This window comes from Carassius gibelio, chromosome B9 (assembly GCF_023724105.1).
Source record: "Carassius gibelio isolate Cgi1373 ecotype wild population from Czech Republic chromosome B9, carGib1.2-hapl.c, whole genome shotgun sequence".
Taxonomy (NCBI): Eukaryota; Metazoa; Chordata; class Actinopteri; order Cypriniformes; family Cyprinidae; genus Carassius; species Carassius gibelio.
In genome coordinates, this window is record NC_068404.1 from 15373299 (window position 1) to 15396942 (window position 23644).

The following is a 23644-nucleotide window of genomic DNA, read 5'->3' on the forward strand; positions in this document are numbered from 1 at the left end:
TGAATTAACATTTTGATGAATTGATCAGATTGAGGAGAACAATGCTATCCTGGAAGTTTTTGTACTAATTCTGAACATTCTGAAAGTGCACCTGAGGCTATATATGTATGTGTGTGTGTGTGTGTGTGTACACACACACACACACACACACACACACACACACACACACACACACACACACACACACACACACACATACACACTTTAATGTTTTTACTTTAAAACTTTGATTGCTCTTGCTTTAGTTATATATGGTATGCTTCCCCCATTATACTTGTCATCTAATCAAGCAAGTTAGACACTGTTCTGCTTCTCTAAAGACATCGTAGCCTACATTGGCTATTTTTTTTAGAGACTGAGGAAGTGAAACTGCTGGAGACTTGTCAGATCATATCATAAACGAAAGCTGCAGCTTTTCTTCTTCTTTCCCGAACGAAATATGGTGAGTTTTACTGGCTCTTATCTGTCTGCTAGATCAACTATCACATAATCAAACACGAAGTCTTTGCTCTCAGCTGTCTGTCAGGATCATTGTGAAACACGGATACAGTTTACAACCTTCACATCGTTGCAGTTGTGAATCTTAAAAGCATAGATCGCCCAAAGTCTTATTTTGGATGAAAGAGTAAACTGGTTATGCAGGTTTGGAACGACATGGAACATTCTTTTAGTGATTTGTAGTTTCTCTCAGTAATATGTAGCCTACTTACACAGGTTGATGGTACAAAATAAACTATTTGTTTAACCAAAACGGTTTCCATTTATCTCAGAGTGTTTTACTGTTATTTCCTCTCTCATCCTACAGGCAAATGTGGGCAACAGTTGTCGCTTTGTTAGCTGGTTAGTGAATTCTGATTTAAATCACCCCGACAGCACTGATGATGATGATGATGATGATGATGATGATGGTATTTCTGAAGATGGACTGAAGATGTGTGAATGTAACGCTCCAGTCGCTGAACTGGATTCAGGTCTGTTTGAGCCTGAGGAAGAGTACCATCTACCCCGGAGCAGCCCTGTCATATCCCGCAAGAGACAGAACACAGAGACAGAAAAACAGTTTGGTCTGTCTTTGACACCTCCAATATGGGAACTATCTATCTCCCCAACTGTGAAATCTAACTGTTCAAGTCTGCACAGACTGGTAGAGTCCAGTCGCTCAGAGGAAGAGAGAACCCTTGATCACGGTGTTTCACCCAAGGGCTCTTCAGGACACACACAGCTCCTCTCAGATAGTCATGGCACAGTGAAAGGAGTTCCACCTGTCTCTAAGGACACTCGCAGCCACTCTTTTGTTTCTGGGCGATTGCATGAGGGTTTGCAATCAAAGACTAAAAGAAGAGCCTGCTCTGACCTCCCACCAGCATCTGTTCAGAGGAGCTCAGACCGAGCTCAGAAACATGGGTCATGTGTAGATCACTCCACTGCAGACTTCTACAGTCTGGACCAGGTACACTGTAAAAAAAAATGATTTACTTAAAAATATAGTGCATTATTTTTTGCAAGCCACTTTTTAAGCATTTTCAGATGGAATCTCTAGCAACATTAACTAAGAAACTTCAGCAGTACCTAAATATTTGAGGATCCTTATAGAAATGTTGCTTAAATGTCAACTTATAAACAGAGTTGCCAACTCATTTTCAGGGGAAGTTGCTAAAGGAAGGTCGATTTGTTACTAAAAGTTGCTAAATGGCATTGTGATGTCATTGCATGATGACATTATTATGTAAATATGAAGCAAAATTACATCAAATCTCAGGAAACAAGTATTTTATGTGTTCATTTAGATTAGTTCATAAAATAATGTAAAATTATATATATGAAGAGTTCAGATGCAAAAACCTCTAAATGCCATCTGAAATTTTCATCTAAAATTAGGATTTTTATCAAGCGCCTATGCTTAGGTTGAGTCATTTTACTTTAATGGCAATGTGCAGGTCCTTTTCCAGGCTATTAAAGTGAAATAAGTGAACATAAATATAGGAGCCTGAAAAAATTCCTAATTTTAGATGAAAATTTCAGATGGCATTTAGAGGCTTTTGCATCTGAACTCTTCATATATATATACAACTGTATTTTAAATACAACATTGAATTATTGAGTTACAATTTATTTATATTATTAGATAGTAAACTAATAAAACTACAAATTCTGAACAATTATAGTTTAAGTATTAGTAGTTAGTTAGTATATAAATAGGCCACAATCTATTATATTAATAAGAAGGCATTTTCCATATTGATTTTTCACAGGTTTTTTTTATCTGCATTTTAAACTACGCGCTGCATTTTGTGTTTTCAGATTACAGAATTACAATGGATAATGAATAATTGATAATGGATAATGTCCTGGAAAATAACTAGTAAAAGCTACTTACAAAGTGTATCATAAATGAACAATTATTTAAAAATTCAATTATTATTATTAAATAAAAAAATTGCAAATAGCAGCTAATTTAATTCATGTGATGTGTGTACTGCTAGGGTTCTTTGGTTTCCTCATTTTGAGTCACTTATCAAAAGTTTCTAAAAGTTGCCAAAAAATAAATGCTAAAACGACAACTAGATAATTACAATTACAGTTACACCCTAGAGGATTTTGGTAAATCCAGCTTCTGTTGTAGATGTCTTGTATTATAATTTTGGCAAGGTAAAGTGTGTATTATTTATTATCATTGTTTATGTGCAGGAAAATGCTCATTTTGTGGTTGTGGATATGGTGTTGGAAATGCTGGAGGCCGTGAAATGGGTCGTGTGTTTGCAGCAGTTACAAAACACTCATCCTCCTCACCAGGACAGATGTGAAAAACCAAATACCTCAAAAACCGACTCAATCTATTCCTTTGACAGCGGGTTTGAGGGTAAGATTGCAGCAAAGCCTCGTGTCATCCACATGTGATGTGGTTCAGCCAAAGATCAGATAATGCTGACCTGCTCCCTGTAAAACAAACAGCTCATCATTAATTAGCATTTACTTCTGCAGTATTTGACTTTGCAAATGTGTTTTGGTTTGGACAAGTGTTTGTCTGAAATCCCCTTTGCAGGTAACCTTTTACAATAATGTTCAAATGTTAACATTAGGTAATGCATTTAATTAACTGTTGTTTTTAGTTGATGAATATTTGATCATTTAGTAGATATGCTCTAATTCCAAGTATCATCCATTTAAACACAACTGGTGACATCTTATGCCTCAGTTATGTAGTGGATCAAGATGAATGTTGTACAAATAATGTAAAGTGTTACATGCCAAAGTATAAAACACTTTTTGTAACCTGCTACCTAAATTACCTAATTATAAAGTAAATGCATTTGTAGATAGTCTATAGTCATAATGCTCATCTCTTCAAATTCTGATGCAAATGTAAAGGAAAATAATGCTGGTCATATAGGAAGTGCATTTAGTTCTTTCTTTTTTTTTTCTCTGCCAGATGACAGTGCCCCCAAACTATCTCCAAACAGATACTCCCTGGCTTCTTTTCAGAGGTATGCAGTGAATTCTGCACTTACAAAGTCATGTCACTGTGTTTTTTTTGTTTTTTTATGCATAAATTCCAGCATTGTTTTATTTGCAGTTGTCTACAGAGCTCCGAAATGCAGTGTTCTGCCGAAGATTTAGCCCACCATTTGGTGTCAGAGTTCAGGAAGCAGTGGTTCCCCTCTGAGCTACTGCAAAACCCTGACAACCTCGACTCTGCTCTGCAGGAAGTGAGAATGGTTATGAATAAACACACAATCATGCAATGAGCACACACAGGTGCAGCCACAGAAACAGACACACATCTCCCTTCATCCGCCACATACTGTACACGCATGAAACATTTTTAAGGACACAGGACATTCATTTTCACAATATTTTAATTAGTACTAATAATAAATGAAAACATGCCCACACACACTTCTGTCTTTTCCACAGGTCTCTGTCCCTTTTATGGCAGATGACAGGATCCGTCTGACTGAAGAGATTGTGCAGAAGACCAGAATGAGAGGAACACTTACCTGGGCTCCACCCAGATTTCAGATCATCTTCTTTGTCCAACCAACACACAGGTCAGTAAGACCGGCATATCCACATTAACATTCACGAAAGCTTGACTCTCTTGGTCAGTGTTACACTTACGAAGAACTTTAGCATCTATATATATATATATATATATATATATATATATATATATATATTTATTATTATTATTATTTGTATTTTTTTTTACACATGCTTTAGTTTGTTTGTCAACACAATAAAATATACACATTTAAATTAAAAAAAAATATATAAAATCATTAAAAATTTTCCTTAAATCAAACTTTTAATTTGACTATGACAATGCACACTTTTTTAAATTTTATTTTAAGAAACGGTCATAAAAGTGTATTCTTTTAAAATGCATTAAAGTGGTATTTTATTTGATTAATTTTTCATTCTCTGCAAGTACAGTTTTTAAAAATGCATTTTAAGATTAGAAGTACTTTACAAGTGCACATTGATACCGGCATATTTCTTTTTCACAAGGGTAAGTAAATATTTGTTTATCTGTTTATCAGGCGCAGTGATGTTATTGCTTCCCAGAACTTCCTGTGTGCAGGCTGTGGGACTAAAATCGAGCCCAGTGAGTAATAAAGCTGCTCCTACAGTATATGAGCCATGCGATCCAAAGCGTTGAGTCCTCTGACATTAGGCCTTCACTACTCTCTCCCAAGGGTATATGAAGAAGTTGCGGTATTGTGACTACCTGGGTAAATACTTTTGTGATGTCTGCCACGGAGGTTTGGAATCAGTGATTCCAGGTCGGGTTCTGAAGAACTGGGATTTTGCACGGTATCCAGTTTGCCATTTCTCCAAACAGTTACTGGACTCTATATGGCAGCAACCGCTCTTCAGACTTACAAGTGTGGCCAAGAACCTGTACAGTCAGGCCAAAGAGCTGCAGCGTTTCAGAGTGAGTGCTTCATTCTGCCCTGGTGCGATATTACATTATAGAAGTAATGTTAATCACAGAATAATCATTAAAGTACTTTTGTTAAAAGTATAACTATAAATTCTGATCAGATGCCTCAAGTTGGCAGTTAGCTAGAAGTTTTTTGAATTGAAATTCTTTGGAATCTACATATGAACTGTTTTTAATAACACTTCTTTTCAAAGGTTTGGGGTCAGTAAGAAAGAATCTATGTTTTTGAAAGAATCTTTGCTTTTAATGCTCCTACAGACTACTTTTATTTTATTTTTATTTTGTAAATCAAAATTGCAGTTAAAACAGAAATATTGTAAAAATATTTTACAATTTAAAATAACTGTTTTCTATTTTAACTTATTTATTTCACGAGCAAGGACCACGCCACAACCAAATATGTAAATGAATAGTTTTTTTTTTTTGTTTAGGATCCTATAAAGGGAATATAGGATGATGGTCAGGATGGGGGTATCATCACATTTGTATATTTAGGCCAGACGATTAGGACCCTCCAATGCAACCTGAAAAGAATAAGGATAGCTGATTTGATTAAAGGGGAGGGAAGGGTGGGTTTGAGAGAAAGAGACAAACAGCTCCTTATGCCATGTCCTGATATATGGAGGATTCAGGAAGTGAGGTGATTAGTAGAAGTGTGACCTCGCTCCCGAACCTAGTTGACTTTCTTTATTTTAATTTATGGTGATGGCAAAGCAGAATTTTACAACAGCCATTACTCCAATCTTCTTTTTGTAGAGTGTTTGCATTGTGTAGATTTTTGTAAAGCGTCTGTATCTCTTTTAATGATTTCAGGCCAATCAGGCAGCATCATATTAATTGTGTGTTATCATTTATTTCAGGAACTACAGGAGCAACTTGTATCCATTAAAAAACTTCTGAGCGCATGCAGACTATCAGCTGGGTGATTTACTGGCCCTCTTGTTTCTGACATGTTCAAATACAGAGAATTCATAATGAACATTCTAGGGCAGATAAATGTAGCCTTAAAACAACAGAATGTGATATTTCTTTAATAGAGTTGGGTGTGGGTAGGTTTTGACACATTTTTTGACACTTGTTTCTCTAACCAGAGTACTTGACGAGTTTGAACAACTTCCTGCTCATCTGATACAGGAACTACATCTCTTCTCAATGCATGACCTCATCGGGGTAAAAAAGGGTCAGCTCTGTACCATAGCGAAAGCATTGATACAGTCTGCTGTCACTCACATAGACATCTGTGAGGTTTGTCCAGCTATTATTTGCATGCACACACACACACACACACACACACACACACACACACACACACCCGCGCACACAAACACACACACACACACACACACACACACACACGTGTGTGTGTGTGTGTGACCCTGCACCACAAAACCAGTTTTAAGTGTACATTTTTCTAAATAAATAAGCATTCCATTGATGTATGGTTTGTTAGGACAGGACAATATTTGGAAATCTGGAATCTGAGGGTGCAAAACAAATCTAAATCGCCCTTGAAGTTGTCCAAATGAATTATTAACAATGCATATTACTAATCAAAATTTAAGTTTTGATATATTTACTTTACAGTAGGAAATCTACAAATTATCTTCATGGAACATGATCTATACTTAATATCTTAAAGATTTTTAGTATAAAAGGAAAATCGATAATTTTGACCCATACAATGTTTTTTTGGCTATTGCTAAAAATATACCCCAGCAGCTTGTTTGTTGGTTTTGTGGTCCAGGGTCACACACACACACACACACACACACACACACACACACACACACACACACATATATATATATATACTAGAGGTGGAACGATATATATATCGATATATATATATTGTTCCACCTCTAGTATATATATATATTTATGTGTGTGTGTGTGTGTGTGTGTGTGTGTGTGTATGATGCCCACAAATAAAATAATAAATGTATACATATATAGTGATTGAGAGTATTTAACAGTCCTTGTCTCTATTGTGTTTTTCAGCTGTGTCAGGCCAGAGGTTTTATCTGTGAGTTCTGTCACGGGGAGGACGTGCTTTTCCCTTTTCAGAGAGACACCTGCACCCGCTGCCAAGGTCAAATATTAACATACTACAACTATTTACAACACACTCTGTTAATAATTACTGTTAAAGTCTTGACACTTTTGGAAGCAATGTTTTGTACGGTAATCATTTAGTAGTCAGTGGAAGATGACAACTAAGCTGATATAAGGGCATTCCTGTATTTCATTAAATGACATTTGCTTGTACCTTGGATTTTTTCTTTCTTCAGACTGCAGAGCCTGTTTCCACATCTCATGTTTCCGTGATGAATCATGTCCCAAATGTGCCAGACTGCAAAAACGAAAGACACTTCAGGAAGACATCAATTTATGAATTCATTTTAAAGCTGTGTAAAAACATCCAGGTGTTAAGAGTTCTAGGACTGGTCAGCTACTGACATGCATTATATGCTGTAATTGTATAAAGCATAGATTCATATATTTTTCATATTGTTTGATGTTGTACATTGCATTTCCGTTAAGTAATAACAAGCATTGTAGTGTGTGAACACAGAGCCATGCCAACATCTATTATGGTCATATTTGGAGTGGTTACAGAGAATCAGGATTCATTTGAGAGCCAGAGAATTTGTTCACTCAGATTTATAAAACACACAGCTGAAATTTGAACATTAAAATTCATCTGTACACATTTATTCTTATTCCCTGGCTATACAAAATGCCCCCCCACCACCTATTCTCACCACTTGTTCTTTTCCACCACATCTCAAATTATTGAACAAATTCTGTAGTCGAATTTACATTTTATATTGTATAATATTAAAAATGATTATTTTAATGAAATATTTCATTTATTATTATTTAATCATTTTAGAATATAAGACTGATATATGTTTAAGATCTGAGTCAAGGGTAAAAAAAAATCTATCTACAGGCAATTTTATAGAAAAGTGTCCTATTTAAATTTGTTGAAAAACAACCTCAGAATCATATAAACGCTCAAAATGAAAGCATAGTCCTGTTAATTAAAGGAATCATGAATCAAAAAAAAAAAAAAAAAAAAACACTTGTCAGAAGTGGGATTCGAACCCACGCCTCCATTCGGAGACCAGAAAGCCCGCTTCACAGGAAGGTTTGAACCTTGAGTCTGGCGCCTTAGACCGCTCGGCCATCCTGACACACGTCACCTAGTGCAATGATGCCTTTCTGTCCAATTACTAGTGAACTTTCTTTTATATCTTTCAGATGTTAAGAAACGAAGTGAATACTTTAATTGTTCAGAAACAGACGTACATAATGCTCGAGCGCTAACGTTAGCATTAGGCTATCGATAGCCAAAGTCCCTAGTCTTTGATATAGAAGAGCATGAGAGCAAAACTTACAGCACCTTCAAACAGCGCTTACAACACAGAGACAATAAAAACTATTATAAACAGAATGGTAAAACAGTCTCTGGGTGAAGAACGGTGCGTAAGAAAGCGTTGTGCTGATGCACTGATCAAAATTCTGAGATTCTAATTAGAGATTTCGTGGTTTATGATGTTGTTTATGAATATGCACAGCATAAAACATCAAGAGCTCTCCTTCATAATATATAACAACATTTTGTAAAGTTTAGCGAGTTAAATTATGCAGACAATAGCATAAGAAATTGTCAATATAATGTAAAATGTTTCAGTCTCTCTCTCTCAAAAAAAGAAGTGTTTCAGTTGTGTAAACGCTCCCTCTGGTGGTGGCAGGACTGGAGCAGGTGTTGTTCCCTTTAGGAACTGAAATGAAACAATGACCACTGTTTATTATTATTATTATTTTAGATTAGCGTTTATTTTCCTTTTGTACTGACCAGTCTTACATTTATTCAATTTCTAAGGCAGGACGTTTTAAAGTTTTTTCATCACAAGCATGGTGTCAAGCAGGATTTTGGGGGCAATTCCAGAAGCACCAGCTAAGATAAACAGCACAGCCTTTTTATATTGTGTATCAGCCATCAAAAAACACAAAGTATCTGTTAAGTACCTGTTAAAGTCAAAGGCAGTCATAAACAGCCTCATGCAGTGTGTGATGGCCTCAGAGAGATGGGTTTCCTCTGGAGAGATGCTCATCATGTACTGATGAAAGAGCAGCAGGGGTCTGATGCCAGAGCACTGTAATGTTGACTCTGATTGATGGCACTCAGCCGCGGCGAGGGGTTAATGAAACTGTCTCTCTTACCTCTTTCCCCCATCATGCATATGCCTTCATTTCAAATATTTCATGCTTGTCAGTAGTTTATTTCATTTATCTCACTCTCTCTTTCTCAGCAGTTTTCTCCGCGTCCTCTAGACGGTTTCTGTACTTCTTGTCCTTTATGTTTTAAGGTTGTTTATCCCCCTTTGATTGGGTGACCAGGAATAGTATAGCTATGAGAAAGTTTTGCACAAGTTCTGTTTGGAAAAAAGAAAATGAAGAAGAACCCAAGCATCCAGAACACTGTAAGTGTGGTGTCTTTGTGTGAGTTGGAGTTTAGGGCTAAGTATGTCTAAATAAACTTATAACTGAAGAAACAGAGGCATGTTAGGTGCATATGTATGCCGTTTTTATATGTAGGATATTACCTTTGTGTCTAAAATGTATCCACATTCTGTCATCATCATTTGAATGAGAATATGTGGCTTATCTAAAATGTTACTTTATTAATTAATTAATTAATTTTGTTACATACTTATTAACGAATGCGTTACTTTCATTGCCGTTTCATCTTCGCTGGCATGTAGCAGTTGCTTTTTTTTGTGCAAAGAAGATAGTGTATTTTTACTTAAACATATTTGAAAATACGATAACAGACCACACAGAAAACATAAATTTTATACAACCTCTCTTCTGCATAAAAGGGTTTATATATATATATATATATATGTATATATATATATGTATATATATATATATATATGTATATATGTATATATATATGTATATATGTATATATGTATATATGTATATATATATGTATATGTATATATGTATGTATGTATGTATGTATGTGTATATGTGTATATGTGTATATATGTATATATGTATATGTATATATGTATATATGTATATGTATGTATGTATGTATGTATGTATGTATGTATATATGTATATATGTATATGTATGTATGTATGTATGTATGTATGTATGTATATATATATATATATATATATATATATATATATATATATATATATATATATATATATATATATATATTAAATCTTCTGCATACACGTGCATGGGGAGGGTACTGTTACATTACGTCACATGTGTACCGGTCGTCGCGCTTCCTTGGTTACCAGCCTAGCAACGCCAATACACTTTCACAAGCGGAGTTACTGAACGCAAACAGGTAATGTTAATAAACTAAACCTTTTAAACTTATCTTAACAACAACTTACAAACACATTTCCAATTAAATTATCGTGTTTAAGTTATTGCGCAACCTGCAGACCGTTGGACAGGTGACGAGCTGTGTTTTTATAAAAACGTGCCAAACTCACTTCTCACAGCTGTGTTGACATCTGCAAGACACGGCGCAGTTTCGTTTTACAATGTGAAAACGACAAATCTAATTCCAGTTCCGACAAGTTCAATGTAAAGACGAAAACCAAAGTATTGAACATGGAGGTGCCGGTGAGTAAAAGTAAAGTTTTACATAAGGCGAATTGATTATGTTTATTGTTAACGTACTTTCTCATGAATAATTTATCGTAGAATGGCTGTCACAGGGAGTGCAGGATATACACTATTAATTTACAATACAAATTCCTAACAATAATAATTCTCACAATGAACATCTAATATCTTCTTTTTTTTCCCTTTGGTAAAAAGAACCCCCCCAAGAAACCAGATAAAACTGTTGGTCTTTTACCACAGATACAGCAGGTAAAGCCTGGCACTCATCCACCATATCTTTTTAAGTCAAGATTATGTCTTCTCAACTAACAACAGTGTGGCTTGTGACCTTTAGGTTCGGTCAAAACCTCGGTGGCATGAAGCAAGCCCTAGCTTTAGACTCAAGGGACCATCTCAAGAGGACACCCTTGGCTCTTTGCTCTCTAGTATGTGATCCAATGTATTTTGATTTATGAAACACATATACTGTATTACATTTTCAATCCAGACTATAATATCTGTGAGAACATATTTCAAATTTCCCTTAAGGAGATTTGCAAGGAACAGGGGTACACTGGCGTCAGACTCGTCATCGAGGTCCACAGCATGTGGGGTCCAAAGATGGAGGGCTTTCTGGACCCTCTTACAGGCATCGTGGAGGTGTCCAGCCCAAGAGGGATCGTGAGCAGTTTCGCAGTGCTCTCGTCAGCATTATTATGTGGGTTTGATTTGCATAAAGATGAGTTCTTGATGATAAATCGTACCTGTCACATACAGTATAATCACTAAAAGAACAATATGATTTCAGGCACCGTGAAGATGCCATTGCTACGTCCATCACAGAAAACAGCACCCCATCCACTTCAGGATCGCCTACTGCTACAGAGAAGGACATTTTGGTAAGCAATGACCTTTTATGTTCATGTTCATTTTAGTTCAATTTTATTTAATCTCAGATGTGAGGCATTCGAATAAAAGGTAGTCCATCCTGTATTAACATTATTGTATGTCCTTATGCCATTTGGCCACAAACGTTGTGTCTTGTTTTCTGTCTTTCAGAGGTACTACTATTACATCCGCAATGGGATAGGCACAGAGGACGTGGCAGCTATGGAGGACTCTTGGCTTAAGAATGTTCTTGCTTTAGTCCCAGAACACCTGAAGAGTTTGAGTGGAACCATTGAGACTCTCTCAGATGAGATGAGAGAAGACTATCTGCTCAGTGTCAAAAAGGCCATAGGTATGCTCTTCTGTTTGGCTAATCTGGCAGTTTGCAAAGGAGACACAGTAGATTTATATATTTCAGAGCACAGAGAGCTTGGAGAAACATTTTTCACAATGTCACTGAATAAAATCTGATGTTTAGTCTAGCTGCATGCTCCTACAAGATATACCTTACTGTCATTTTTAATAAACAATCATTTTAACAAACAATTTTTAGTCTCTGTGCTACATGACATGACCAAGTATTGTGTGTGGTGTTTTCCTCTGCTCCAGTGGATTTTGTGCTGCAAGACCCCAGAGAGAATCAGGAGTCCAAAGCTAGAGATCTCCCTGCACACAGACAAGAGTGAGTCCTGCTAAATTCCTTTTAGTGCTACAAGACACATGACAAATGATATCTCTTAGGCATAAAGTCATTCTAGTTTTCTTCTAAATTAAAATTTTAGCTTACATTATGTGATTTGTGACTTTGATGTACCAAGAACTTCTGTGGTATCAGTACTTTAAAATTTCATATGATCCCCTTCTTCTAATCCCTGTTAGCATCCTTTACTGTAGCAATAGTTGATATATATATATATATATATATATATATATATATATATATATATATATATATATATATATATATATATATATATATATTAGGGATGCACGATAATATCGGCACAACATCGGTATCGGCCGATAAAAGCTTAAAATGACCATTATCGGTATCGGCCGATATGAATATTTCTGCCGATGAGCCAAACCGATATTCTCCAAGTGAAATAATTGACCTGTTTTTCAGATGTGAATGTCTGTCTACATTTGTAAAATAATAAATTTATGGTAGAATCAGTACAAAAGAGATACATGGATTTCTCTTCAGTAAAATTAAAGTTTAAATATATCAGTATATATTTGTAAATATATCAGTATATATTTCTATATATATCGATATCGGTATCGGCATCGGGCAAAATTTTTTAGAAAATATCGGCATATCGAATATCGGCCAAAATCCAATATCGTGCATCCCTAATATATATATATATATATATTTACAAATATATGTATTTTGTCAATCATTGTGTATTAAATCCCCCCTTTGTTTCTTGCAGAATGGAAATTATTCCAAAGCCATGGAATAAATCATTTCTTCAGGCCCAGAAAAGAATGAGACACCAGCTTCACTCAATCAATCCCACTATGCTCGCAGTACTAGATCTGTGGCAGTTGTCTTTTAAGTAAGTGTCAGCTGAGCATGTAGACACTGTGGGACAGGACAATTGAACACTGAAGGCATTGAACTGCATTGTAAAATATTAAGCCCCTTGTGGAAAAAAGTACACTTTATCATACTTTAGCATCACGCAGATACTGGTTACTCATATGTCACAGTGTTATAAAAAGTTCAAAATAACAAGTAAGTCACGTTTGGTCAGCAAACTCTGAGTAAAAGAGTACTTATTGCAATACTTGTATACTTTAAAACAATGTATTTAAGTGCAAACTGAATGTAACATTTTTAGACACTTTATTATACTAAACGTAACTAAAATGTAATTTAAAACAAAACATTTAATTTGACATTATTACAAAGTGTACTTTGTGTAATGAAACAGTGATGAAAAAAAATACTTTTAGGAGTGCACATTCAGGTACACATTCAATCCATTATGTGCACTTCTTAATCACAAAGAGCCTTTTCCATAATGACTAGAATGTCTTGTTCTCTTCTGCAGGAAAGTGCGGCTTGTTGATGTGGAGGTCTTCCACAACGAGCAGGAAGCTGTGGAGTTGTCTGCTTTTCAGCAGTTAGTCAGCAAACACATTGAATATGCCACAGGCATCCTTCTCAAAAAGTAAGCACTCTCAGCTGTTTTCCTTTATTTGTCAACTCATCAGTGACCATGTGAATTGATCATCCATCTCAACTATCTTTTGAATTTTTCACGGATGAAGACAATAACTTGACAATGAATGATTTTGCTTACTACTCAGTATTGCAGTATGCAGTTACAAGTTGTTGACAACTGAACAGAATCCAAATCAATTTCTTAAGCTTAGCAGACTGTACTCTTCAAAAACAATGCAACTCCAATTGTATCTTTTTATTATTATTATTCTATTTTTTTTTTATCAAACAGGTGGATACCCGAAGTGCAGCAAATCTGTTGTCTTAGTAGCAAGCGCAAACTGATCCCTAGCAACAGTAGTGTTGCTCGACTGCAGTCTTTCTACAACTGTCTGGCCACGCTCATGACCTACCAGCTCCAAAGCCTGGCACTGGAGTCTATTCAGGACTACACACACCTCATCGCCCAGGACCCTGTAAGATCTGGACCACCACATTTTTTATTATACCAAATATCATTTTATATCACTGTGGAATCTTTTTTTTTTTTGCTTCAGTGTATCTTTTATTATTTACATTTTGACAGCCTTTATAAATCCCCATGGCCTATGAAGTAATATGTGTTTTTTTTTTTTTTTTTACCCACTGAAGCGGTCAGTGCGAGCCTATGAGCATCCAGGGTTCGTCCTAAGGCTGGTGCTGGATCAAAATACTATCAGATTTGAACCTGATTTCAAAGACTTTGAAGTCACTCTGTTAAATGTGTATGACATGATGCTGAAATCCTTAAGTTTGATCCCTCGAGTAGAGATGAAGCTGTACTCAGAATGGGTAAACATGTTTTTTTTATTTGATGTTAAATCTTGTTTGTGCTGTGTTGTTTGATAGCTATATTAATATTAAAAGCAACATATCATGAGGAATCCAATTTTCATTGATCTTTTGAGATAAAAGAGTTCAATGTACTCTGATTATTGTCATTTCTGTGTCATGTATTTACACATTTATACCAATTCAAGCCTGGACCAGAAACACATCATACTCTGAAGCCCATCATCTTGCCGGAGATCCTGAAGGCCCAGCAGGAGAAGATCACACGTGTAATACGTGCAGAAAGAGCTGAACCTTTGAAGCATATCCGTGTTTATGATAAGTATGCTCCACTGGTGTCCCAGCAAGCTGAGGAGGATGTTAACCAGTTCCTGCAGGAGCAACACTCCTTCCAGGAGCTGATGATGGAGGTGACACGCTACCAGCAGTTAGCTGATGAGATCCAATACAACACCTTGAAGGTTGATGGTTATTTACAGTCCACATTTTAGCAGTCTTTCCCCACAGAATTATGACCATCATTGATTGTGTTCTGGGTTTCAGGTGGTGCGTTTGGGCATGTTTGAAGTGCATTCCCATGATTTGGTCCGTGCCCTTGTGAAGCGAGCAGAGGGTCTCTTGCACAAACTGGTCACTCACATGTTACAGGGTCATCAAGAGTTCAATAACAAGTGAGTCACTGACAAATTTCCAAAACATTTTGTCAGTAACCTGTTAGTAATCCATGTCACTGATTTCTAGGTTGTGTGAGGAATATGATACCATATCAAATAAAGCCCTCAGAAATCCATCAGACACACAGGAACTCATGGAACTTAAGGTAATACTGACCTCCATCTCTAGTTTTGAACCTGTCTCTGGAAAACAAAACATCTTTCAGTGCTGTATATTATTCCCTTGTTGTCATAGGCATATGTGATGAAGGTGGAGGCTGAGGAAATGCCTCAGCTGGAAATGAAGCTTCAGGAGTCCAATAGCAGGTTGTGTTTCTTGGTGGATTATGTCACATTCTCGCTCACAGACATTCAGCTGAACAGCAAGACCTTCCAGTGTCATGGACGCATGCCTTCCGTCTTTGATCAGCACCGCCAGATTATCCAAGAGAAGACCAACCAGTTCCAGAATGGCCTGAAGGTACTAGAGATGCTGGTCAATTCTAAAAACAAATGACCAAACCAAACATAGAAACATACCCTGGAAACAGAAACATCAAATCTTCACATTATGCAACACTTTGTACATTACCGTATATAATGCATATAAGAACAACAATTAGGGATAACAATAAAGAGCCCCCAAGCATGGGTGTTTATTTTATACTTCGCAGCCACAAAACATAAAAAAACAGCACCTAAGAGACAAACAGAGACACAAATAGTAAAATCTAAGCAGCTAAGCAGCTAAAATTCACCAACAGGACATAATTAAAACTCAGCACTATGTTGTTCAATCTGGCAATGCTGCACTATTGCAGAAACTAATGTGTGTTTTTTAAATGTAGTTGAGATGTGAGAGGGTTTTGGAGGATCTCAAGAGCTATGAACAGCAAGTGGAGGACTTTATGACCTTTGGTGACGTCTCTGAGCTCAACAAATATCTGAAAAAAGCCCAGGCCCTCAATTCCAAACTGGATTTGGTTATGGAAAAGGTACTGTGTATTCTGCACTAAAGCATTATGGTTTATTTCACTGCATCTTTAGCAAGGTTTTTATCCATATTATATAATGAAATGGGATATTGCGTAAAAATGCTAAATGGAAATACCAAGATGTAAATAAAATATTCTCAAGCCTGTTTACACAATCTGCAAAAGTGCAGGCGAAAGGGATGTTTAGGATATTTGTCAGTTGGATTTGTGAAAGAGTTTTAGAGTGCCTCTGAGAATAGCCGCTGTTATTGTTGCACCTGCCCAATCAAACTCATTCACTCTCTTATCCATCAGATCAGAGGTTTCAACCAGGAGGAGGAGGCCTTTGGCTGGCCTGTCTCTCAGTACCCACAATGCAAAGCTGTCCAAGACTGTCTGCTCCCTTATCTGCGTCTGTATGAGACGGCGGCTGAGTTTCAGAATCAACATCGTCAGTGGGTGAACGGCCCACTCTCAGCTGTCAACCCAGACAAAGTGGAAGCTGACGTGGGTAACTACAGCCGTTCCCTGTACAAGCTAGAAAAAAGCTTCCAGGACGCACCTAAAGCTCTTCAAATAGCCACCTCCGTGAAAGCAGAAGTGGAAGCCTTTAAGGAACACATTCCTCTAGTGCAGGCGAGTCGCTGTCACCTCACTTACATTGGTAGCTGAAAGCATTGTAAATTATATTTAATGAAGAACATGCAAGGGACTGAAATCTGCTGTGCTTTCTGGGGAATTCTGAAAGTGCAGATTCTGTGCCGGGCTGCTCATTAATTATGGGGATGATTTGTTTCGGCAGGTGCTTTGTAACCCCGGTCTCCGTGAGCGCCATTGGGAGGCAATGTCTGCAGTTGTTGGCTTCCCCCTCAAGCCCTCAGAGGAGGATGCCTGTGTGGCCCAGTTTCTTCCACTGCATCTGGAAGCTCACCTCTCTGCCTTTGAAACCATCAGCGAAGGGGCCAGCAAAGAACATGGCCTTGAAAAGGCCATGGAGCGCATGGCTAGTGAATGGGAAGGGATGGAGTTCACCCTCCTGCCCTATCGTGAAACTGGAACCTCCATTCTGTCCTCATTGGATGAGATCCAGATGCTGCTGGATGACCATATTGTCAAAACCCAGACTATGAGGGGCTCACCATTCATCAAGCCATTTGAGGTCGAGATACGGTGAGAGTCGATATGAACGTATATGCAAAAATGCAAAGTTTATACATATTGCATGTAATTCTGGTTGGCCAAAATTGTAGCTGTCATATTTGCCTATTCCCATTTGCTTATAATAATAATTTCTTTCTGAGATTGATCATTACTTGGCCACAAGCCAGCAAAGAATTTCACAAATCTACTTCAAAATTTCTTGGGGGTTTGTTTCTAAACTTCTAGGTTTATTTACTTATTTATATAAATCATAATATGTAACAAAATGAAAGTATGTGGTACAGATCATTTCATTAGTTTAGATTTTACAAATTAATTTAGTCTATAGAGCACTGGTAAAATGTATTTTAGTTTATATGTCATTTTCAGCCATATCTGCTGTAATTTATTTCGTCAGACAATGATTTATCAAGGACATTTTACTTACCTTACTGGGGCTTATACCTCATTAAAAGGGGTCTAGCTATGATTCTAAATGTGCATGTGAAACAAGCAGTTTTTTTCCCAACAGTCGGGCTGAACGTTTCTTTGCAAGGTGAGTAACAGTGACATTAGCATTTCCATTAGAACACAGTTCAGTGTGGTACAATAACAAAATAGTACATGCACTAATTCTGTGTTTATTTAATAGCTTTAGTGTCTCTTGATTGATCACATACTTTGTAATCCTGATCTTGAAGCATCAAAGGGAAAAAGAGGCTGTATTAATGAGCCCAAATTGGGACAGAAAAGTTTGGTATCTAGCTATTTGTCTCGCATGTTTACACTGTGTGTCTGTGTCTCAGGGACTGGGAGGGCAAGCTGCTTTTGCTGCAGGAGATTATGGATGAGTGGTTAAAGGTTCAGGGCACCTGGCTCTATCTGGAGCCCATCTTCAGTTCCCCAGACATCATGGCCCAGATGCCCGAAGAGGGACGTCGCTTTACTGCTGTGGATAAAACCTGGAGGGACACTATGAAACAAGTCAGCCTGGTGAGCCAGAAAGCCCTACATATGCAGCAGAATATAAAAACAATCTGTGGTTTGTTTATGTCTAGAACTGAGAAAAACTCTTTGAAAAAGTTCCTGACATATCAAACTTTAGTGTGTTCATGACAAATGAGACGGCTATCAGACACACACCCAAACACAGTCACCCATCTAGAGACTCTTCGGCAAGTAATTGGCAAGCCCAGTCTCAGTGCTCTGAGAGACATCAATATCTGTTGTCTCTCCTCTAAACGAAAAAAAAAAAAAAGTCACCTGGCTGTACTGTCAAATTGGAATTATGGATTTTGTCTGGAGGGACTAAAATCTAGGAGTGTGCAGAAAACAAGGTCATTGAGCATCACGAGGCATCCTGCCTCCCTTCCCAAGTAAAAAAAAAAATGTGTCCATAGTTTAAAAAAGAAATCTCAGCACTTTAGGTGAGTTAAAAGGCACTATCCTAATTCATCACAGACTCTTCCGAGACAATTTTCTGACAGTTGACAAACACTCTCTGAAATGGAAACTCACTATAGCCAAATATTCCGTTCTACACGTAGCTAAACAAAGTCGATAATCATGTTGTTGAAAATCAGCTTTGTGCTTAATCAAGCTGCCATCAGAAAATACTCTGGACTGCCATATCAGATTATCCACTAGGTGTCTCTCTTCATCTACAGTACTCACAGAACTGTTCATTGCCTCCAGATTTTATTTACTCTTTTCTAATGTGTTTCTAACTTTCCCCTTTTGACAGAAAGGGAGATAAACATTCTGTAATTGAATTCAGAATTCTGGGCTTCTTTAAGGATGTTTTCTTTCTGAATAATTCCTACGCCACTCCACGATTTCCACATTACGAACCGTAAATGACTCTTCTTGGAAAAGCAAACATGTATTATTTCAGCTGGATGGCAGGTGCTTTTGCCTGTTGCTGCTTTACAGGAAACAGCAGTACATAAAGAAAGGCATGCTTATAATATCAGTGGGGTGTTTGGGGGAAACATGGAGATATGAGCCCAGTTTTTATTTTGCTGAAGACACAAGAAGGGTCATACTGTTACTGTATGAAGCTGTTCTGGATGCCGAAGCATTGATGCTACTGTAAATGAAAGGGAATGCATTCGTGAATATCTAGTAACTGTGACTATCTGGGTCTGTTGAGCAGCCCACCTGCATGTTTCTGCACCCTGTGAATGGAAGCAGATGATTTTCAGCATTCCTTCATTCAGAAGCATTCCGGCAGCACTCACCCTCTCGCTCTAATGTAATTCAGTGTGACGGAGAGGGAGAATAATTAAAAGAGTAATTGGCATAAAACATCCCCTCTCGCTTTCATTAGAGTCATCCAATGGTGTCTTTTCATGTTTTAAAAGGGTTATTTTGTGTAGGCTTTGGTTATTAACAACCCCTCATTACTTCCTCTCAACCCTGTCAAGAAATCAGGCCTTTCTGTCATCCAAAAGTGATCGTTAAACTTCAATCTCTCAGTGAATGTGAAGTCTAGTCACCGTTGGTAATAGAAAATCAATAGCAATCCGAAAAGGGGAAAAAGCAATTATTATCTCTTTACAGGTGAGGAGCATCTATGAGGGGTGGATAGGGAGGGGGCGGGTATCCAATTGTTTCCTCTCTCTATAATGAAGGACGTGGCCTTCACACAACCTTTGGAGGAACGTTTGAAAATCAGACGGCGAAAGATATGATGAGTTGTCCTGGTGGGAGACACCTTTCATAAATGAACTCTTTTGTGAAAGCAGGGAAATATGGCTATGAATATCATCTTTTCATCACCGGATTTGTCTGAACTTTTGAGGGCAGAGAATTAAAAGCAGTCTGATGGTGTTTCATTACCCACGGTTTTCAGGCTTGTTGAGTTTCTCAACTGCAGCTGAACTTGAAAACATCACACACGGTCCAGGGGCTTCCTTTAGAGATCAGTCTAAAATGCCCCGTTACGCTCTAATATGCACTTTACTTATCTACTAAATTATTAATGGCGCTTTATATAAAATATATTTCTCATACATACGGTAAGGGATTTGAACAAATCCTTAAGTATTCAACTTCAGGGTGTAATTTGCATTGGCATAGATATTATTGTGTTGAGGAGAGGTGTTGAAAATGGTTGAATCACATAGACTTACTGTACACTGAAGGAAGAACCAGAATATTTTAGTGACTTGTTGGTGGAATCTCTTGGCTAGGGGCTGTAAGCACACTCTTGCAACCTATGAGAGCACTAAAAAATGCATACCAATGCCGTGTGGATTGCCTGCAACAAACCAAGCATCATAGCAACGCGTTTTATAGGCCGAAATAATATATTCTGAAGACTAAAAGTCTTGTTACCTCATATCATTCATTTTAATTTCATAACACATAGCTAAATATGATGTATTTCTCTCTTAGGACAAGCATGTCCTGGCAGTGGTGGCCATTGAAAAGATGCTAGAAAAGATGAAAAGCAGTAACGAGTTGCTGGAACTCATTCTCAAGGGTCTGAATGAATACCTGGAGAAGAAGAGACTCTATTTCCCCCGCTTCTTCTTCCTGTCCAATGACGAGCTGCTGGAGATCCTCTCAGAGACTAAGGATCCAACCAGGTACTTTTTAAAGTACTCAGTGACGACAGTCTAATAGATTGGCTGATATTTGATCATATATTTCTAAATTTCACTAATAGCTGTAGATCAGGGTAATGGGTTTTTTTTGAGTAAATGTGTAAATAAATTTTTCTTTTCATTTTAACAATATAGTGGCATCTCATGTGCTATCACTGTATTACATTTAACCATTTTGAAAGTTTAGGGTTTGTACAAATTTAATCAAAGAAGTCTCTTATACTCACCAAAGCTGCATTTATTTATACAGTAAGAACAGTAATATTGTGAAATACTAATACAATTTTAAATAACTTACTTTAGTGTGTTTTAAATGTAATTTATTCAAGCGATAGCAATGCAGAATTTTCAGCATCATTCCTCTAGTCTTCAGTGTCACATGATCCTTCAGAAATCATTCTAATATGCCAATTTGATGCTCAAGTCAAGGCGCATTTTTTCATAATTATCAATGTTAAAAACATTGGAAGCTGTGATCCATTATTTAAGGATTTTTTATGTGTGTGTGTGTGTGTGTGTTTAAAAGATTTATCTGAAATGAAATAATTATATTATTCCAAATAATAAATAAAAGTAATAAACAGAAATAAATAAGTACTGATCCCAAACATTTGAATGGTAGTGTATACAGTATATTGGCATTGTAACTGTCATCAGCGTTCATGCTTTCTGAATGTAAGTATAGGCACTGACCATCAAAAAACCCATATTGGTCAACCACTAGTGATCATTCTGCTTGATCCATTTCTACCGGTGCAGTTACAAATGTTCCTGAAGCTATAGGAAGTGTCAGGAATTCTGTGAGTTTGCACTTTTAGTGTAGTGTGAGTTACAGTAATCTCACACTTTCTTCATATCCTCAAAGGGAAAGAGGCTTAAAGGTGACACTTCTGTAAGAAACATGATGTATAGGCTTGAGGAATATTGTTTGTCAGCAGTTAAGAGGATCTGATTTTGAAGTCTTCTGTTTTCAATATCCTTGCTGTTGGGAATCGCTTTGTTGATAGATTGCTTTATGATAAAGCCAGGCTGCGTGACTGAATGTCGGAAACAACTATGGAAGATCAGTCTGTGCTATATCAATTATTCAAAAAACCTTAAGATGATGCAAGTTTGGGTCAATTTTTGATGTGCGGTGCTGCAATTTTTTTCTTTTTCTGAATTTTCATGAAGAACAACTGTGAGTGAAACTGTATCGCTAAAACTCACACTCTGAAATATAGTTTTACATGGTATTTTTTCATCTAGCTTTGCAACAGTTGACAAGAAGTATTGGTTATTAGTAGTTTCAAGCTGCTATAAAGTCCCAAGACTTTAGAGGGTTTAGTGTATTCAAGAATTTTCACCTTGATGTAGAATGTAGGCTGGATGTAATTTACTGTAACATGAAATAAGAAACACAGCATTCACTCTGCAGAGCTTTAATCTCAATCCTATGATATTTATGAATATATCTTATGTTTTCACATAGCCTACTTTGGCATGTCTCCCATGGCAAATCCAACCGATGTTACGCCGCCTACCTAACCTCTGCTGCCTACATAAACATTTAGTATGTGGGGCCTCAAAAGGAACAGGGAAGGACAAATGAAAAGCAATTTGGCTTCACCTCAGCCTCGAAAAAACCCAATTTGAACCCCTTAAAATCCAGTATTTACTGAGGGAATTTAATTATAGTGCTTTTTCTTCTTCCTGTGACACTCTGGCCTAGTTTCTCTGCTGTGGCTCCCCTGTGCAGGCCCTTAACGTATAAGCAAATCTTGTTATATTTCACCCTAGATATTTGTTTAATGATGAATGATGATGCCTCAAATTCAAGTTCAAATTGTGCTACTATAGGGCTCTTGGTTTCACAAACTAGGAATGTTTGCCTTGGCTGGCCTTGCTTTTACAAGTTCTGATCACCTCTCTCTTGCTTTCTTTCTCTTTATTTCACTCTCACTGTGTCATTCTCACTCATCTTTTGTGTCTGCCACATTTCTATTATATTTGAAAGTGAATTATAGCTTTACAGAAAAAAAAAAAAAAAAAAAAAAAAAAAATATATATATATATATATATATATATATATATATATATATATATATATATATATATATTTTTTTTTTTAGATTGAGATTTTTGAAATATGAATGCTGAATAAATAAGCTTGCCATTGATGTATGGTTTGTTAGGATAGGACAATATTTGGCCGAGATAAAACTATTTGAAAATCTGGAATCTGAGGATGAAAAAAAAAAAAAAATTCTAAATACTGAGAAAATGACCATATATATATATATATTTTTTTTTTTTTAAATTGAGATTTTTGAAATATGAATGCTGAATAAATAAGCTTGCCATTGATGTATGGTTTGTTAGGATAGGACAATATTTGGCCGAGATAAAACTATTTGAAAATCTGGAATCTGAGGATGAAAAAAAAAAAAAAATTCTAAATACTGAGAAAATAACCTTTAAAGTTGTCCAAATGAAGTCTTTAGCAATGCATATTACTACTCATAAATTAATGGGATCATATGTATTTGATGTGATTAAATTTGTTTTGCGGTTTAAGTAAAAAAAAAAAAAAAAAAAAAAAAAACTATTTTCCACATACTGTACATTATTGTTTCTCCTCAAGGCCTGGCTTTATGATACGCATCGATTTTAACAAAACTCATCGTTCTGAAAAGCGAGATGTGCTTATATTGGCCAGCTATCCAGTGTGTTGTGATTTTCTGAATACCTGAAGCATGTGACGGAAATGTTACGCCCCTTTCCATACTGTGATGCT

The 23644-nt window shown here is 36.7% G+C and overlaps 2 protein-coding genes and 1 non-coding gene across 4 annotated transcripts in view; 2 read left to right on the forward strand and 1 right to left on the reverse strand.

Moving 5' to 3' along the window:
* Positions 1-273: 273 nt before the first annotated feature.
* On the forward strand, positions 274-7655 carry rubcnl (rubicon like autophagy enhancer). Of its 2 annotated transcripts, none has more exons than XM_052564446.1 (12): positions 274-442; positions 806-1450; positions 2689-2860; positions 3431-3485; positions 3575-3707; positions 3916-4049; positions 4542-4606; positions 4698-4936; positions 5806-5867; positions 6037-6190; positions 6944-7034; positions 7234-7655. In XM_052564446.1, the coding sequence occupies exons 1-12, from the start codon at positions 440-442 to the stop codon at positions 7335-7337; spliced, it is 1857 nt and encodes a 618-aa protein (XP_052420406.1). In that variant the 5' UTR covers positions 274-439; the 3' UTR covers positions 7338-7655. The 2 variants fall into 2 exon arrangements, with proteins under 2 accessions (XP_052420406.1, XP_052420405.1); XM_052564445.1 differs by lacking the exon at positions 274-442 and adding an exon at positions 512-642.
* Positions 7656-8032: 377 nt separating this feature from the next.
* On the reverse strand, positions 8033-8142 carry trnal-caa (transfer RNA leucine (anticodon CAA)). Its single transcript has 2 exons — positions 8105-8142; positions 8033-8078 (listed from the first exon to the last, which is right to left on the reverse strand). It is a non-coding gene; the product is annotated as a tRNA-Leu (tRNA).
* Positions 8143-10284: 2142 nt separating this feature from the next.
* Positions 10285-23644, forward strand: part of dnah7 (dynein, axonemal, heavy chain 7) — a 65251-nt gene continuing 51891 nt past the window's right edge. Inside the window, exons 1-21 of the mRNA XM_052565630.1 lie at positions 10285-10329; positions 10490-10613; positions 10812-10865; positions 10951-11041; positions 11145-11313; positions 11404-11494; positions 11655-11835; positions 12093-12165; positions 12923-13048; positions 13547-13666; positions 13952-14135; positions 14311-14490; positions 14679-14951; positions 15034-15161; positions 15232-15310; positions 15400-15624; positions 15992-16138; positions 16433-16753; positions 16920-17287; positions 18064-18250; positions 20657-20850. Coding sequence (XP_052421590.1) covers positions 10602-10613; positions 10812-10865; positions 10951-11041; positions 11145-11313; positions 11404-11494; positions 11655-11835; positions 12093-12165; positions 12923-13048; positions 13547-13666; positions 13952-14135; positions 14311-14490; positions 14679-14951; positions 15034-15161; positions 15232-15310; positions 15400-15624; positions 15992-16138; positions 16433-16753; positions 16920-17287; positions 18064-18250; positions 20657-20850 — 3203 coding nt within the window. The 5' untranslated portion in view covers positions 10285-10329; positions 10490-10601. The remainder of the gene's footprint in view (positions 10330-10489; positions 10614-10811; positions 10866-10950; positions 11042-11144; positions 11314-11403; positions 11495-11654; positions 11836-12092; positions 12166-12922; positions 13049-13546; positions 13667-13951; positions 14136-14310; positions 14491-14678; positions 14952-15033; positions 15162-15231; positions 15311-15399; positions 15625-15991; positions 16139-16432; positions 16754-16919; positions 17288-18063; positions 18251-20656; positions 20851-23644) is intronic.

Coding starts and splice junctions, on each gene's coding strand:
- rubcnl (XM_052564445.1), top strand. Junction 1,451..2,688: donor ACTTCTACAGTCTGGACCAG/GTACACTGTAAA, acceptor GTTTATGTGCAG/GAAAATGCTCATTTTGTGGT. Junction 5,868..6,036: donor GCATGCAGACTATCAGCTGG/GTGATTTACTGG, acceptor TTCTCTAACCAG/AGTACTTGACGAGTTTGAAC.